Genomic DNA, 16,999 nt, shown 5'->3' on the forward strand with positions numbered 1-16,999 from the left:
TCTCCTCACTTGCCATCTATATCTTCTTCCGTGAGCTGTCTGTTCATGTCTTTTGCCCATTTTTAAATCGGGTTGTTCATTTTCTTATTGTTGAGCTTTGTTGTTGTTGTTGTTTTGTTGTTCTTTTTCTTTTTTTTGAGATGGAGTCTTGCTCTGTTGCCCAGGCTAGAGTGCAGTGGCACAAACTTGGCTCACTGCAACCTCCACCTCCCGGGTTCAAGCAATTTTCCTGCCTCAGCCGCCCAAGTAGCTGGGATTACAGTCACCCACCACTGCACCCGGCTAATTTTTGTATTTTTAGTAGAGACGGGGTTTCACCATTTTGGTCAGGCTGGTCTCGAACTCCTGACCTCATGATTCACTTGCTTCAGCCTCCCAAAGTGCTAGGATTACAGGCGTGAGCCACTGCACCCCGCCTATTGTTGAGTTTTAAGAGTTCTTTGTCTATCATAGTCCTTTATCAGATATGTCTTCTGTACATATTTTCTCCTGGTCTGTGACTTGTCTTCTCATTCTCTTGGCATATAGTGGGAGTGTTTACACCACAGAATTGGCAAATACTACAAGTCAGGGCTTCCTCTCAGAGAGAGCCAATTATTAAACCTTTACCAACACACCACTGCATCCAGGCATCAATCATTTATTGACTGCACTGCTTGTCTTTGACCTAAAAATGATTCGGTCTAGTGGAGGAGGTAGATCAGTGAATCACTGACAATGGTGTTCTGAGTATTGGGATAGAGGGAGAACAAGGTTACTACAGGAACATAATGGGGGGCTGGGGTGGGGGACACTTATGTCAATCATAATATTGGGATGGTTTCCCAGTGGAGACCTTGAGCCCCGAGCTAACGATTTCAAAGTAAGTAACAGTTGTCTGGACCCATGCTGCCCAATAAGACAACCCCTTGCCACATGTGGCTATTTCAGTCATTTGTACCAGGCACGTTTCAAGTATTCAATAGCCACATATGGCTAGTGGCTACCACATTGGATGGATCAGACACAGAGCTTTTCCCTCATCACAGAAAGTCCTAATGGACAGCACTTGTCTAGGCAAAACAGCGGAAGGAAGCATTCTAGGCAAAAAGAACAGAATGTGGGCGGCTCAGAGGTCTGAGAAAACATGCCTCATTCTGGGAACCAAAAATCGTCCTAAGGGACTGAAGTAAAGGGTGTTTGGGACTAGAGAGGTAGAAGATGTGGCTGAACAAATAAGGCAGCAGACACATCACAAAAGGCCTTTAGTGCGAAGCTAAGGAGGTTAAACTCCAGCCTGAAGACCATGAAGAACCCAAGGATTTGAGCAGAAGCTTGGTATCGTCAGCCTGACTCTGAATAAGATCTCCCTGACTGCCTTGGAGGCTGGATTACAGGGGGCCAGCCAGGAATGCAGGGAGACAAGTGCTGAGACTATTGCAGTCACCAGGGAAAGAAATGAGAGAGGTTTGAAGTAAGGCAGTGGCTATGGAATGGGTGCAGAGAAGGGACAGAGTTGAGAGATGTGAAGGACCCAATGGCTGATTGTGTCTGACTCTGAAGAGGTGCTTTGTAATTATTTGTTGATTTAATGAATGAATTATAGCAAAACTTAAAACAATACGAGTGGGTGCACAGCTACTGGGCTTCTAGGTGGTATCTACTGCACAAATGGTGTGGTGCAGGGGACACCCTTGCCTTGGTATGGACAGGCTGAAGTGTTGACTTTAGACAAAGAAAACGGCAAATATTTTGACCATGCTAATCAGTCCCCAGTGTGGGCTGTTGTGTTTCAGGTTAGCTGGGAGCTAATGATGGCATGTAGGTACATTCCGCTTCTTTTGAGCGGAAGGAGAAAGAGGCAACAGGGAAGAGTGAGAAAAGAGAGATGGAGGGAAGGGTTGGTATCCCCTGTTCTGTCTGATGGAGGGAGGGCTCGGCTGAGAAGAGAGCCAGCTGTGCTCATGGAAGATGCTGAGGGAGCCAGGGACCAAGCAGTGCCTCTCAGAATTGGGCACAGGCCATCCTCCCCTCTACCTCTTCCCCAATCTTCTTGTCACGGGGACTGCAGGGCGGATTTGGTGTCCTGAAGGATCGGGTCAATTCACCAGCAGATAAATGTGGTACATAGTGGATCTGCAGTATCTAGGAAGGCACTGTCAGCAGAGGATGTGTGGGGCAACAGAGCACTGGAACCAGAGTAGGAAGTGCGAGTATACTGGTGTCTAAACACGTGAGAGATACCAGCCTCCCTCTCTTGGCCTCTTGGAAGTTAACTGGAGGAGAATCCAAAGACAGTGGCTAAAGACTGGAACCTGGATATCATTGTAAATATGACCTTGTTTGCATCTATAGGTCTGTTAGGCCCAAGACAGTTGAGTTACAAAACGAGTAAATAGATGAGATGAAGCAGGTCCAATCATTCCTTCATTAGAAAAATATTTACTGAGCCTCTGTGTGCTAGATGTTGGGTGTACAATGGTTTACAAAACAGAGGTGACCCCTGCTCCGTGGAGCTTACAGTCTAATAGCCATACAGCTCAGTCTGGCACCATCATCTGCGTACATGCTGTTCAGAAAAGGCACAGGATTCATGAGACCATCTTAGGAGAAGGATTATTTTAGATTAGGGGGCAGGGGAGGACTGTTTGGAAGTGACATTTAAACCCAGACCTGGGCCCAGCATGGTGGCTCACACCTATCATCCCAGCACTTTGAGAAGCCAAGGTGGATCACCTGAGGTCAGGAGTTCAAGACCACCCTGGCCAACATGGTGAAACCCTGTCTCCACCAAAAATGCAAAAATTAGCCAGGCCTGGTAACATGCCCCTGTAATCTCAGCTACTTGGAAGGCTGAGGTGGGAGAATCACTTGAACTTGGGAGGCAGAGGCTGCAGTGAGCTGAGACTGTGCCACTGAATTCCAGCCTGGGCAACAAAGCAAGACCCCATCTGAAACAAAAAACCAACCCAGACCTGGAGATGAACAAAAGTTAGCAGGGTTAGCAGGGGATGTGCCTCCAGGCAGCAAGAATGGCAAGTGTGAAAGGTTTGGGGACAAATCCCTGGCTATTTGGAGGCTGAAAAGCCAGTGGGGCAGGAGCATAAAAGCAAGGGGCAGCGGAGGCAGAAGAGGAGGCTGAGGAGTGAGGCAGGGCCAGACTTCACAGGGCCACATTAGGATTTTGAACTTAAACCTAAATCCAGTAGGAAGGGGAGTGATGTGATCAGATTTATTTTTACAAAGATCGCTTTGGCATCTGTGTAGAGGGCCGGATTACAGGAGAGAATGCGGGGAGAAGGGTATGAAAGCTGACAATTACCAAAGCGAGAGACGACGGCGGCATGGCCAAGGTGATGGAGTAAAGTGGAGGAACTGAGGAAGCATTTTTTAGAAAGAATGGAGACAATCAAGGTTTTTCTCACACCCTTGCCTTGGTATAGACGGGCTGAAATGTTGACTTAGACAAGGCAAACAGCAAATATTTCGGCCATGCTAATCTGTCCCCCGGCTGGGCTGTCGTGTTTTAGGTTAGCTGGGAGCACAGTCCCCTGCCCCAACCAGGGCCACGTCTGACCAGAGTCAATTTTATGACTAAAGATTTCCTGACAAAACTTTTACAACTTCTGCAACCTCTGCTCATGTTTAAAATAATTACTATTAGGAAATAGTAATTGTTATAGGAAATTCCTGTTTGCATTTCATCTGAATTCCTCTCACATTACATTTTTTTTAAATTCTAGATAAAGATGCTAAAATAATAAGTCACCGGGGCCGCCAAATATGAATGACGTCAATAACGACAGTTCTGCATTGCATCTGTCCCAAAGCCAAAGTGACCTATTCATCAGCAGCAAAGAAAAATGGCCAAACATCCTCAGAAGAAGAACCCAATTAGAGTTTTGCTCACTGCTAAGTTCTTCGCCTTTGCTACTTAACATGTGTACCCAGTAATAGCACCCGGAAGCTTGTTAGAAATTCAGGACCGAGTTGGAAGCTGCATTTCAACACGATCCCCAGGCAACTGGTAGGCACTTTAAATTTTGAGAAGCACCATGGTTAGATCACCCTGGGGCCATCTAAAAGTGGGTGGGCAGTGGCTGGTGCCAGATATTTGAAATGCGGTGAGGCACAGCAAGTGGTGAGGAAAACCCAACCACTGGTCCGACAGGAACTGGCTTTTCTCTGGAAGCTCCAAGCTCCCAAGTCACATAGAATGTTGCAGCTAAACTCGGGGACAATGTGTTGGCTGCTGGTTGTGTGACTGGTGAGAGGCGCTGGCTGGACCCTCCTCTGGTGCTGAAATGCTATCCGGTAGAAACTAGGGCTCATGGGGACACATGGGGAGGGACTCCCCCTGGCAGCACCAGAGGCTGAGAGAGGTTGAGCTCCCTTTCCCCCGCCCGTTCATGACGTGGACAGTTTGGTTCTTGTCCTCTTTACCTGGCCGCTAACAGCCCTCATTCCTTGTGGGTGTTTGGGTGACTTTCCTGCTTCCTTCTGAATGGAGGCATGCTGACGAGCAAGGGAAGGACGCTTTGGCATCTCAGTACAAAATACCCTTCAGTAGCTTTAGCTAGAACAGAACACCGAGTTCCAGGGGTTCTGAAAGCTCTGCTCATACCGCCCTGCCCATGGGGTCAGCTCCTGCAGGCTGATGACGCCTGTCACCTCTTGGTCTCGTTCTCACTCTCTACCTGAGGGTTATGTGACACAGACATCAGACACAGCCTGGCCAAACAAGGACACTTTGTTTCATTACTGCTTTCTTGAGAAGTCTTTCAAGGCAAAAAATCTCCACCAGAATCCAATCACGTACCTCTGTGTAACTAGAGCTGGTCCTCCCACATCATCAGACAACTGGATGAAGTTTGTGGGCTGTTTAAAGCATATGGTTTGTAAATATTGTAAAATCAAATATTACTTTTGGCTTTTATTTACTGCAGCATTTCACATTACCTAGTACCAAAATAGCTAAGGAGGTCTTCTCTGCCTTTGTTCTTTCTCTTGTTCTTTTTCTTATGCTTCTTTGCTCTTGCCTTCCGCAGCAGCGGTTTCTCTGCTCTGATTCTTCCTCTCCCCACTGCCTGGCCCTCCTCCTGCACTGTCTGCCCACCAACTCCACACCGCTCTCTTCCCTGGCCCCACTCACCCTCTCCCCTTCCTCCCCCTGTGCCTCTCACGCTGCCCCTTGATACTCCTGGACGTCTTAGCTACCTTTCCCTCTCTCTGCTTTCACTTCCAAAAGCTGCAGGCACTCCTTCCTCAGGCTCGACTCCCCCCTGCCTCCACCAGGCTATTTTCTTTTCCCTCCCTATACCCACCACGAGTTCCTTTTTTCCTCTTTCCTCTAAAGGAAACATGGGGATCAGAGAACTGTAGAATCAGAGTCACAAGGGACACTGCTTGTGCTACACTGGCAGTTACTTCTGAGTCAGAAAATCTTTCTTCTCCAATCACCTGCAATAATGGCTGCCCCCAACCCCGTCCCTCCTTAGAGCAAGAGAGGCTGGGGAAGAGAAAACTTTCAGGCTCCCTCACCAACACTTTCGCCCCTCTTTCCTGTCCCACCACACGGACAGACACACAGATGCATGCTCACACATGTCCACACATACAGGAATGCACATATGCACACACAAGCACACATGTATACACATAGGAGTGCACACATATGTGCCTGCAAGCACACATGTGCACACCCGCGGGGTACACACCCACACCCACAAACTCCGAGTGCCCTTGGTGAAGAAAGGGTTTGCGCCTGGCCTCCTCTAAGGCCCTGAGCTTCCTCTCCAGTGTTTCCTTCGTCCCTGGCCAGGCTGACGTGTGCTGCGCACTTGCAGGGAGAGCACTTGGACACATGATTCTAGCTTGAGGGGATGGAGAGGGACAGCCATGGTGGGGTTCCTTACTCCAGGTACAACTCTTGGGTGCCAGGAGGACAGCAATGGTCAGACTGAACAGGGAGCTCATGTCAAAGCCAGCTTCCACCTGGGGTCATATTTAGTCAATCAATCCACAGTCAGTGTTCTTATCAAGTGGGCTTCTTTCCATGCCACTGGGCAAGGCATCTTCAAAACAGAAAATCAAGAGGGAAAATGAACACAGCCCTGAAGACACACTCTTGTAACCATAAAACAATGACTCTAACACTCAGCATTCTCAGCCAGAGCTTCTCCAAGCACTTTATGGAATCTAGGATGCTATTTCCTCCATAGCTGGGGAAGTAGAGGTTACACTGAGTAAGCTGCTTGGGGATCGTGGAAAATCCCTCGATTTCTCAGGACTTGGCTCCTCACATTGGAACATTCATTTGAAAGACCCAAGGAATATTAATTTGAACAGAGATGGATGTCTCAGCTAGGTGTTGACTAGGAGGCCAGCCTCGCACAGGCAGAGTCTCTCCAACCCCGTCCTGCCTCCACATCCCTGCTCAGACTGGCTTGGCTGCCCGTGGCACTGAGCTGCACCTTAATTCCCAATGCAGCAGTGCCCACCCCTTGAAGAACAGGAGGAGAGCTACCCTGCAAGCCTTCCAGGTGAGCGGGGCTTGCAGGTCAGCTAGAACGTGCCCCACCATGTTCAACCCCACCCTGTTGTTCTGTGTCCAATGCCGAGGTGCAGTCTCTGCTTAGCTGTTCTCCGTGAAAATTCCCAAGACAAGGAGGAAGCAGTGACAGCTGAAGGCCAGGACAAAGCTCCATTTCATCTCCCTGCCCCCCTCCCAACTCCCCCAGTGCCTTCCACACACCCCTGTGGGGAGCAGAAAAGCAAGTGTGAATATTCTTCTCCACCTGAGTTCCCTTTTGCATCAACTAATTACCAGCCCAATTGCCAATAAATTACTAGTATAAAGTGTTGTGTGTACACAGGCAGACGCAGATAGATGTATGTATATATAGTCATGGAGTCCAGCCTTTTTTCCTTGCCCCCTTCCTTGTGGGCAGCTCCAGACAAAAAGCTTCTGTCCCCTGAAGGGTTCATCGGGTCATGGGTGCCACGTAGTTGGCAGGGAAGAGGCCCAGCTTGTTGTGCAGGCGGCCGGTCCACCAGGATGGGTTGGAGCTATCCAGGACCTCCACCACCTCCCCGCTGTGGAAACCCAGCTCGTCATCCTCCAGGGCCTCAAAGTCGTACAGCGCCCGGGCCCACCGCACTCGCTGTTGGGGGAAGCACAGAAGAGGCTCTGCTGAGCTGTGGGCTGGGCAGGCAGGGGAGGGTCTGCTGGCTCCTCCCACCCATCCAAGTCCTTTGAGAGCAACATTCCCTGAAGGCTGACCCCTTTGCAGCTTAAACAAATTTTTTTTTGTAGACATGGGGTCTCACTATGTTGCTCAGGCTGGTTTTGAACCTTTGGCCTCAAGCAATCCTCCTGCCTTGGCCTCCCAAGTAGCTGGAACTACAGGTGTGAGCCACCATGCCCGGCTACCCTGCTGTAATTTAAATCAGATACCTCTGCACAGGCCTGAGCAAGAAGTTCCCAGAATGCACCAGCGTCACTCTGGAGACCCAGGACTTTTACCAACAGATGTTACTGTCCAAAGCCCCAAGAGACTCCCTGCGAACCACTCTCTCCACATCAGTAGGTGGTATTTTTATCTTTTTTGAGTGACAAACAGAATGGCAACATGCCCCAAACAATAGCCCTTGGTGTTAGGGCAATCAAGTCATGAGTCAAGATGGATCACAGGCCAGGCACGGTGGCTCACACCTGTAATCCCAGCACTTTGGGAGGCTGAGGTAGGAGGATTGTTTGAGCCCAGGAATTCCAGACCAGCCTGGGTAATACAGTGAGAGCTTATCGCTACAAATAATATACCTAGCTGCTTGGGAAGCTGAGGCAGGAGGATCACTTGAGCCTAGGAGTCTGAATCTGCAGTGAGCCGTGATTGTGCCACTGCACTCAAACCTGGGAGTCAGAGTGAGACCCTGTCTCAAAACACAAAACAAAACAAAAAAGCAATGATAAAGGCAATGGTAAAGGACTATGATAAAGACGATAAAGAACCAGAACAGAGGACTATGAGAACAGGGAAGGCCTGGCAGGCACCAGACTGAGATCAACAGACTGGACGGTGCTGGCTCAGCCCCAGGCTTCCCCAAACATTCCGTCCCTTCTCATTTGATCTGTGTGTGCGTTTTTGTTTTTTTTTTGTTTGTTTGTTTTGTTTTTTTGAGATGGAGTTTCTCTTTTGTTGCCCAAGATGGAGTACAATGGCGCAATCTCCGCTCACTGCAACCTCCGCCTCCTGGGTTCAAGCGATTCTCCTGTCTCAGCCTCCTGAGTAGCTGGGATTACCGGCATCTGCCACCACGCCCGGCTAGTTTTTTGTATTTTTTGTAGACATGAGGTTTCACCATGTTGGCCAGGCTGGTCTCAAACTCCTGACCTCAGGTGATCCACCTGCCTCGGCCTCCCAAACTGTTGGGATTACAGGAGTGAGCCACCGTGCCCAGCCAGATCTGTGTGGTTTGAGTTTCTCCTGCCTCATCTTCTCCATTGAGCTCTGTTCCGGGGCCTTTCCCCAGGGATCCCAGAGGGATGGTTCTCATACCCCTGCTGCCTGGAGCTGCACTGGGTCTGTGTGTCTCCGATGCATAAGGGCCGCATTCATTTCACTGCCCAGGCTGGTGCCACAGTGCCCATCGTTTATGTCAAGGCTGCCTCCTCGGCGTTCCTAGAAACATACAACAGAAGACCGGTCATCCCGCTGCCAGGACATCTCCCACCGGTTCCCCCAGTGCCTTGCTCAGATGCCATCCACACAGCTGATATATTCCAGGAATACTTACTGGTGATGACAATAAACCCTCCACGCTGAGGGGGAGGAGGACCTAAGGTCTAAAGGGACCTTAGATTCTGAAGGCAAAGAAGGCAAAGGCGGGTTTCATTTATTCAGTCAAGAAATATTTATTAGGCACCTACCACGTGTCCAGTAGCAGACACAAGGGAAATATAGCTGGAAAGAGAAGGTCTCTGGCTTCATAGAGCTTCCATTTAGAGGGGGAACCATGGGCATTTAAGTGGTAAGTGAGCAGAGAGAAGAAATGTCTGTGTCTGCCCAGGAAATCAAGAAAGGCTTCACAGAGGAGGTGATGCTTGAACTCCAGCTTAGAGGAGGGGTAGGACTGCCCAGGGCGGGGCTCATCAGGCAGAGGGATCAGCATATAAACCACCACAAAGGCATGAGAGGAAACGCAGTGGACCACTCGGGTAACGAAGGTAGTGTGGGGTTGCTGGAACGTATGTTTGCACGGGAGTCGGGGGGAGGCAGCAGGGGTGAGGCTGGGGAAATAGATTCTGGCAGCTCACAAAGGACTTTGTGTGCCCTGCTAAGGCATTCAGGAACGATGAACGTATTGTCCATCTCAGTAAGCTGTCTGAAAACCCATCGGGAACAAGGGTGGGAGCGGATAAATAAGTAATAAACAAGGCTCTGTTGTGGGTATTAAGCCTTTTTTTCTTGTGGATCTCGACAGCCAGATGGGTTAAGGGGCATGAATAGATTTGGAAGTGTGCTGATAGGAAAATGAAGCAATTGTTCACTGAGTCCTCAGGGGAAGAGAGTGTGTGTGTGTGTGTGTGTGTGTGAGTGTGTGTGTGTATGTGTGTGTGTGTGTATGTGTGTGTTCAGGCGGGAGTCATTTAATTCACAGAGATGTCTTTGCCAAGAGCAGTTTCCCTATTTCTGCCATTTGGGGGGGTCCAGGGTCTTCATCATGAACTCTCTGAGACCTAAAGAGGCTGGGCCAGGCTTGGAGGGGAGGCAGGTTCTCCTTTCCGCCGTATTGTGCCCACTGCCTTCTTTCCAGATACCTGGTGGAAATGGTGGTGCTGCAGATACCGCTGCTGTGGGGGCTGCTGCAGCTGCTGGGGCGCTGGGGCGTACTGCGGAGGCTGTAGCTGGTGCTGGTGCTGCTGCAGGGGAAGGGCTGGGGGGTGATCCGACAGCTTCCGGTTCATCGAAGGCCGGATTTCTTCTCCCACAGTCCCACTGAGGTGTGGGCCTCCCTGGGACCTCCGGTCCAGGCTGTTGCCCCGGTGACCCTGGGAGAGAGAAGAGAGATGCTGCAGATGCGTCCTCCTCTCTGATCTTCGGGCCCTACCCCACCCTCGGGCAGTTGTTCCCGGACCCTGCTCATTCTGGCTCCAAGAAATAGCTGGTAGGTGGGGGCAGCTGAAAGAGAATTGATACTTCAGACCTTCACATTTGCCAAAGTGGCCTCTGTATTCTCAGATCCTCCCAGTTTTAGGAGTTCAGGTCTCTGGTTCACAGACTAACACTTTCCGCCTGGTAGCCATTTAATCCATTTCCAAGGCGCTTGTTTTTTCTCTGTGTAATCAAGCTGAAATATTCCACTTTACCGATACAATGCCGCCCCTTCTTATCACATGTTGCCACACCGCTGGACATCCTACCCTCCAGATGAGCTCCACTGTTGACTTTGCGTGATTTTGAACTGTCATTTATGGCCTGGTGATAGAGACCTAAACAGCAACATTCTTGCAATGCCATGGGAACCAGGCCTGCCGCTGGGGAAGAAGTAAGGCCTTTTTCCCTAATGTTAAAACGACCTTACGAATCAGAAATACCATATTGTTATTTTCATTTAACAAACAATTACGTAGGACCCTGGGCGTAGCATATACCAGGCACTGTTGTAAGCGCTTTACAAATACCAACTCATTTAATCCTGTTTAACGCAATTTTATATTGCTTCTCTTATCTCCGAATGCACATCCTAGTGAGTTAATACCTCTGTTCGGTTTCTGGTTAGGGATTCACAGGGTCTTGGCTAGCCTTTGTTTTCCTTTCTCAACTTCTGCGTGCATTTGGTGGGAACTTCTTTTCTCCTTTGGCAGTAACTTCTCAGGCTTAAAAGCAACTAGGGACTTGAAAAAGGAGGATTTTCTTGACTTCCCCAAAGCACACATTGCTTTCACGTCTCAATACCTTTTCAAATAACCTGTCCCTCGGATTTCAGCTATTCTAGTGAATGCTTCTTCCTATGATACCTGTCTCTTATAACCATGTTATTTCCTTTGAAAAATAGTTTATAAATTGGTGTGTGTTTGTGTATGTGAGAGAGAGAGAGTGTGTGTGTATGTGTGAATTTACTTATGGGAGGCAAGTTAACATTTTCTTAGTGCTTAATATGGACCAGACTCTGATAGTGCTTAGTGTAGTCACTCATTTACTCCTCACAACAGCCCAGTGAGGGAGGTTTTATGTTCTCTCCATTCTACTGATGAGAAAACTGATACTCAGAAGGTTTCTTAACTTGGCTAGGGAATACAGGTAGCTAAGTGATTAAAGCAGGATCTCATACCAGGTCTGTCTGACGCATTTCCTTTTAAAGCAATACTCTGTATTCCAAACAGTTCCAACAGCAATAATTCCAAGTGCAGTTTTCTCCTCCCATGTCCTCCCCACCCCCAATCCCATCATAAAACTCCAACTGCTGAATTAATTCCTGAACTCTAGGCTGTTCCCTAATGTCCCCGTCTGTAGCACCCCCAACTCCTTCATCTTGGCAACTCTTGAGCTAGGTTGAAAACTTTGGTGTGGCAATGTCTATGAATAAAAAAACAGCACCTGTGGTAAGAACTGATGCTTGTTGAGTGCAGTGTGATGAGGAATGACATGAAGCATGGGATACATTATCTTCTCCAACCTTCACAGCCATCCTGGGAGGTAGATATTACCATTATCCCTACTTTATGGATGAGGAAACTGAGGCTCAGAGAACTTTCCAAAGTCACACAACTAGGAATTGTTAAGTTGAGATCTGACCTCAGAGCTCTGAGCCCTGTCTTTCAGTATATTCAGAGGATGTACCCATCCTATGCATTTTTCCTTGTGGTTCCCATGAGAACTTGGGCTGCCTAAAATCTCTAGATTGGGGTCGATCGGACCTGGAGCATACCTGGTCTTCTCGGGTTCTGTCTCTAAGGAAGATCTGCTTCTGTCTGGAGATGGAATTTGTCCTGTAGTAGTCCACCAGCTTGTTTAGGGATGGAAACTTCTCAGTCCACAGAAAGTAATTACCCTTGTTGTCTCGCATGACCTTGAAGTGTTGAACGTCATCCTCATGCCTGGAGATCAAGGCAAAACGAAATTGTATGTTACACGGTGATAATGTCACCACCTCCAGGCTGCTCGCATCTGGGATGGTGGAGTTTTCTTTCGGCAGGAGATGTAGATATGGATGACTCACTCATCACTGGGCAGGTGGGTCAGCCAGTCAGGCTTCAGCAGGAGCTTTCTAGGATGGACCACTTAGGATACAGGCTATGCTAGAGGGGATTTACATCAGCAGAAGGTAATCAGATGAGCTAAAATTTGTCTTGGACACTGGAACTAGCCTTTCACAAGAAAAGCATGTTCCATCCAAGTGCCTTAACGACTAAGAGACCAAAGACCTTTTCACAATGTTTATTTGCAAGATGTCAATGGGGTTATTTCAAGCTCCTATTATCTTTCTGTTACCAGAAATACTTTGAACCATCTCCTTTAAGCCCATAAGCTAGCACTGGCAGGTAAGAAGCTGCTCTCTTTCCTAAGAAATATATCACATTTTTTCTCTATGTAATAAGGATCATCTTGGTTTATGTTTTGCATAAATAAGGTTACAAAGTGTTTTCAGCTTTTGGCGAAATAGCTTTGTATGAAATATAGAGTTTTTTTTGTTTTGTTTTGTTTTGTTTGAGATGGAGTCTCACTCTGTTGCCTAGGCTGGAGTGCAGTGGTGCGATCTCTGCTCACTGCAACCTCTGCCTCCCAGGTTCAAGCGATTCTCCTGTCTTGGCCTCCTGAGTAGCTGGGATTACAGGCACCTACCATCACACCTGGCTAACTTTTTTGTATTTCTAGTAAAGATGGGGTTTCACCATGTTGGTCAGGCTGGTCTTGAAGTCCAGACCTCTGGTGATCCACCTGCCTTGGCCTCCCAAAGTGCTGGGATTACAGGCGTGAGGCACCGCGCCCGGCAAAATGATAGAGTTTTAATTGGCAAGGATCTTGGAGATCGTTTAGCTTTACTTCTCCATTTTACAGATGAGAACACTGAGGTTCAGAGAGGTTCAGGGGCTTGGCCAAGGTCACTGCTGAGTGGCAGGACTGAGGCCAGAACCCTGAGTCTCTGACTCCAGTCTAGTGAGCTTGCCTGTCATGCCACGTAAACATGATAACTTCTTTTATATCAGCACCTTTTGATGCCAGTCTGGACTCACAAATGATGGGATACATTCAAACCAGGGCTAGAGAAAATGGATTTTATCCATCTAGGAAGGGTGGACTGACTCTTTACCATTAGATCCAGTTTTACTTCATTGCCAAGTCATTCTCTTTTGGATGTAAAGTTTATTTTCAAACGACATACAGTTATATCTAAAAATAAACCAGCACTAGTGATGCCAATTGCCTGATATAAAAGAAAGGTCAAGAATTTTAAAGGGTCTCAGAGAGTAAAGATACCTCTGAGAGTAAGTGGAGGTTTCTTAGGGATGGAGTTAGGGATCTGTGTTAAGAAGGGCATGGAAATTCTGAGCCTCAGTCTCATCTTATATGCTGAGATTTGCTCATAGCTGAGTGAAGCCAAAGGTTGTGCAAGTGGCCCCTTGCTTGACTGATTTGGGGTGGTAATCAACATATTGCAATCTCTGCGTGGTCTTCCCCTTGGTTGTGGACACCAATGGATACTTTCTTCATTCTAAGACAACATGGATCAACTCAAAGTCATTACCCTTCACATCCGGGTGAGGAGGAGGAAATATTCTTATGATAATATAATTTTTCATCTACCACCTCAAAGAACTCAGAGTGTGAAACACTGACCCTTTTACTCTCATAAGCTGTAAGGATGGATGTGAGGGTTGCTGCTGTTATCTGGGTCCACAAGGAGAGGATGGCCTGACCATTGTCTCAAGCCTGAAGAGGAACAAAGGAAAGGACGCGACTCAGGGCGCTGGACTCCAAAATCTAGTGTTTTAGGCCCTTAACAAATGCTGAGTGATAGAACTACAATTAGCTCTTAATTATCTGTGCCCATGACAGATGTAAAAATAATTAACAATGATTTTGCTTTGGAAAATATTATACTGCATTTGTGCAGAAGATGTGATGATTACGGTAATTGTCACCATAACTAGAAGCTTCACTGCCTCAATATCAGGGGAAGACTTTGGTAGAAGTCAAGGCTGACTGTTTTGTAGAATTCACTTTAATAAAGCAAATATAAACCATAGTTCTGGGTCCAGGCACAGTGGGTCACGCCTATAATCCTGGCACTTTGGGAGGCTGAGGCGGGCGGATCACATGAGGCCAGGAGTTCAAGGCCAGCTTGGCCAACATGACGAAACCCCGTCTCTACTAAAAACAACCACACACACACAAATTAGCCAGGCGTGGTGGTGTGAACCTGTGGTCCCAGCTACTCGGGAGGCCAAGGCACGAGAATCGCTGTGAACCTGGGAGGCGGAGGTTGCAGGGAGCCGGGATTGCGCTACTGCACTCCAGCCTGGGTGACAGAGCGAGAGTCTGTCTCAAAAAACCAACAAAACCACAAAAACCATAGTTTCTAGCTGAAAAAGCCAGAGTCATCTTCATGCAAACCAAAGGCCCAAGAGATACCCCTCAGTCTAACAAATTACTTGGTCAAGTTTATGATGGGGTAGAGAGGGGAGGCTTAAGAAATAGATTTGACTTGTAATATATATACATACATGTTAAATATAATATATGTATAATTGTTTTTTCTAATTATATATGTATATAATATATGTAAATAATCTTTTTTTTTGAGACAGGGTCTTGCTCTGTCACGCAGGCTAGAGTGCAGTGGCACGACCTTGGCTCACCACAGCCTCAACCTCCCAGGCCCCAGCAATCCCTTCACCTCAGCCTTCCAAGTAGTTGGGACCACAGGCATGTGCCACTGCACTGGGTTAATTTTTAATTTTTAGTAGAGATGAAGTCTCGTTATGTTGCCCTGGCTGGTCTCCAACTCGTTGGCTCAAGCAATCCTCCCACCTCAGCCTCCCAAAGTGCTGGGATTACAGGCATGAGCCACAGCACCCGGCCCTGACTTGTACTTATGTTAATGGAGCAACATTTCATTAATTAAGACCTAACAAGATTAGAATTTGTGATACATCAATACTGGCCTGAACTAAAGTTTACCATTCTCCAAGCTATGAAAATAAGTTTTTCTTGAGGAAAATTAAGAGTTTAAGCAAGATTGCAAGGGCAATGCTAAAGAGACCACTTTAAAGGTATGCAGGCATACAAATTGTTGACTTGTTATTTTTAAGTTCTTCCTACCTATCCTTTCAAATATCCATTCTTTCTAAATAGCAAAGTGGCCACAGTTTATTACTTGAGATTGGATTTCTGTCCTTAAAACAAAGCCGCATGCCTTTCAAAATATATTGAATCAACCAGATCGGTATTTCCTGTCAATAACCTGACAGTAACGTTTTACTGTACTTCTCCGGATCTGCTAACAGCATTATATTCTTGCAGTTTCACATGTGGTCAAGTCTGATACGTGACTTGCGATCCCCAACATGCTGACCACACACAGTGTTCCGAATTGGGCTTCTGAGTTTGGGGCTGTGTAATGTCTACACATGGACTGAGTCACTTCCTATCAGGTGCTGCACCTTAGTGAGATTTCGCTGTTACAGTCCTCCCCCACTCCTGGCCCTCCTTGGCTCTGTTCGCTTGTTTTCGGTTTTGTTGTACTGTACTGTGTTGAAGTAGCCTTTCTTTTTGTTCAGCTGACTACAACTATACGTGTATTTGTTGGGGCTCAGAAAATGACACCCCTTGGCATGCTGAGTGCTTTGAACCAAAGGAGATTGGAAGGCTTCACAAGTAGCCTTGGAAGCAAAGTCTTCCTTTGGCCTTTTCCTGACCTCCGGTCTCCCACTCCTCTTTCTCCCCGTGCGTGAGTCATAGAAATTAGAATTCCTCTTTCCCACAGTGGGTCAGAGAGACTAGAAGGGTCACTGTTAGGGAGGCCAAGGCAGGAGGATTGCTTAAAGCCAGGAGTTTGAGATCAGCCCAGGCAACATAGTAAAACCCAGTCTCTACAAAAAAATAAGTTAAAAAAATAATATTAGCCAGGTGTGGTGGTGTGCACCTGTATCCCCAGCTACTCGAGAGGGTGAGGTGAAGAGATGGCTTGAGCCTGGGACACAGAGGCGGTGGTAAGCGATGATTGCGTCACTGCACTCCAGCCTGGGCAACAGATCAAGACCCTATCCCCCACCCCCCCAAAAAAAGAAAAAGAAAAAGAAAACAAACTTGGGACAGGCCTTGTTCAGTTTCCCACCTCAGTCTGTTACCTTAGATCAAACCCCCTTTGTCCAATCCCATTTCGACAAGGCTGTCTATCCTTTGTCGAACCTAAGCATAAAAACAGACGGCTTTCCCTGGGTTTTGAGTCTTCATTTCTGAAGGCTTCTGTGTCACATGAGTCTTTGATTAAACAAATGTGTCCACTCTCCTCGTTAACCTGTCTTGTAGGAGTGTCAGCTGTGACTCCTCTGATGGGCGAAGAAAGGTGCCACACCTTTTCCGCCCCTGTACATCCTACAGCAATGACTTGAGATTTCTATTTTTCCCTGACTCTTCTTCAGATATGCATCAATCATAAAAGAAAAGGTTAAGATTTAAACCCCCAGATGGATCTGGACAAGTGGGAGTTCTCCTCCTCCTACCCCTTCTTCCTTCCACAAATACTCACTGAGTGTCTCTATTTTGTGCAAGACACTGTTAAAGGCATAAAGATGAAGTAGAGGAAAATCCTGCCCTTTCAGAAGCACCTGGGCTAGAAGGGGAGGCAGACGGGCATAGAAATAATTTTGAATACACACCAGTGTGCTAAGGAGTGGTGTGCGTGTGTTCTGGGGAGGCACTGGGAACAGCAGGTTGTGAAGCTGCTGCCATGCTTGGCCCCTAGGCCACCATGCTTCTGACCACTGGGTCATATTCCAGAGGTCCCTTCATGG

General features: G+C 47.6%; 1 protein-coding gene across 4 annotated transcripts in view; it reads right to left on the reverse strand.

Moving 5' to 3' along the window:
- Positions 1 to 6,141: 6,141 nt before the first annotated feature.
- Positions 6,142 to 16,999, reverse strand: part of GRAP2 (GRB2 related adaptor protein 2) — a 70,343-nt gene continuing 59,485 nt past the window's right edge. For all 4 annotated transcript variants that reach the window (XM_007975859.3, XM_007975857.3, XM_038007413.2 and 1 more), the window contains 4 exons: positions 11,911 to 12,079; positions 9,800 to 10,030; positions 8,538 to 8,660; positions 6,142 to 7,142 (listed from right to left, as the gene is read on the reverse strand). In XM_007975859.3, the coding sequence (XP_007974050.3) occupies positions 6,963 to 7,142; positions 8,538 to 8,660; positions 9,800 to 10,030; positions 11,911 to 12,079 (703 nt within the window). In that variant the 3' untranslated portion in view covers positions 6,142 to 6,962. The remainder of the gene's footprint in view (positions 7,143 to 8,537; positions 8,661 to 9,799; positions 10,031 to 11,910; positions 12,080 to 16,999) is intronic.

Source organism: Chlorocebus sabaeus, chromosome 19 (assembly GCF_047675955.1).
Source record: "Chlorocebus sabaeus isolate Y175 chromosome 19, mChlSab1.0.hap1, whole genome shotgun sequence".
Taxonomy (NCBI): Eukaryota; Metazoa; Chordata; class Mammalia; order Primates; family Cercopithecidae; genus Chlorocebus; species Chlorocebus sabaeus.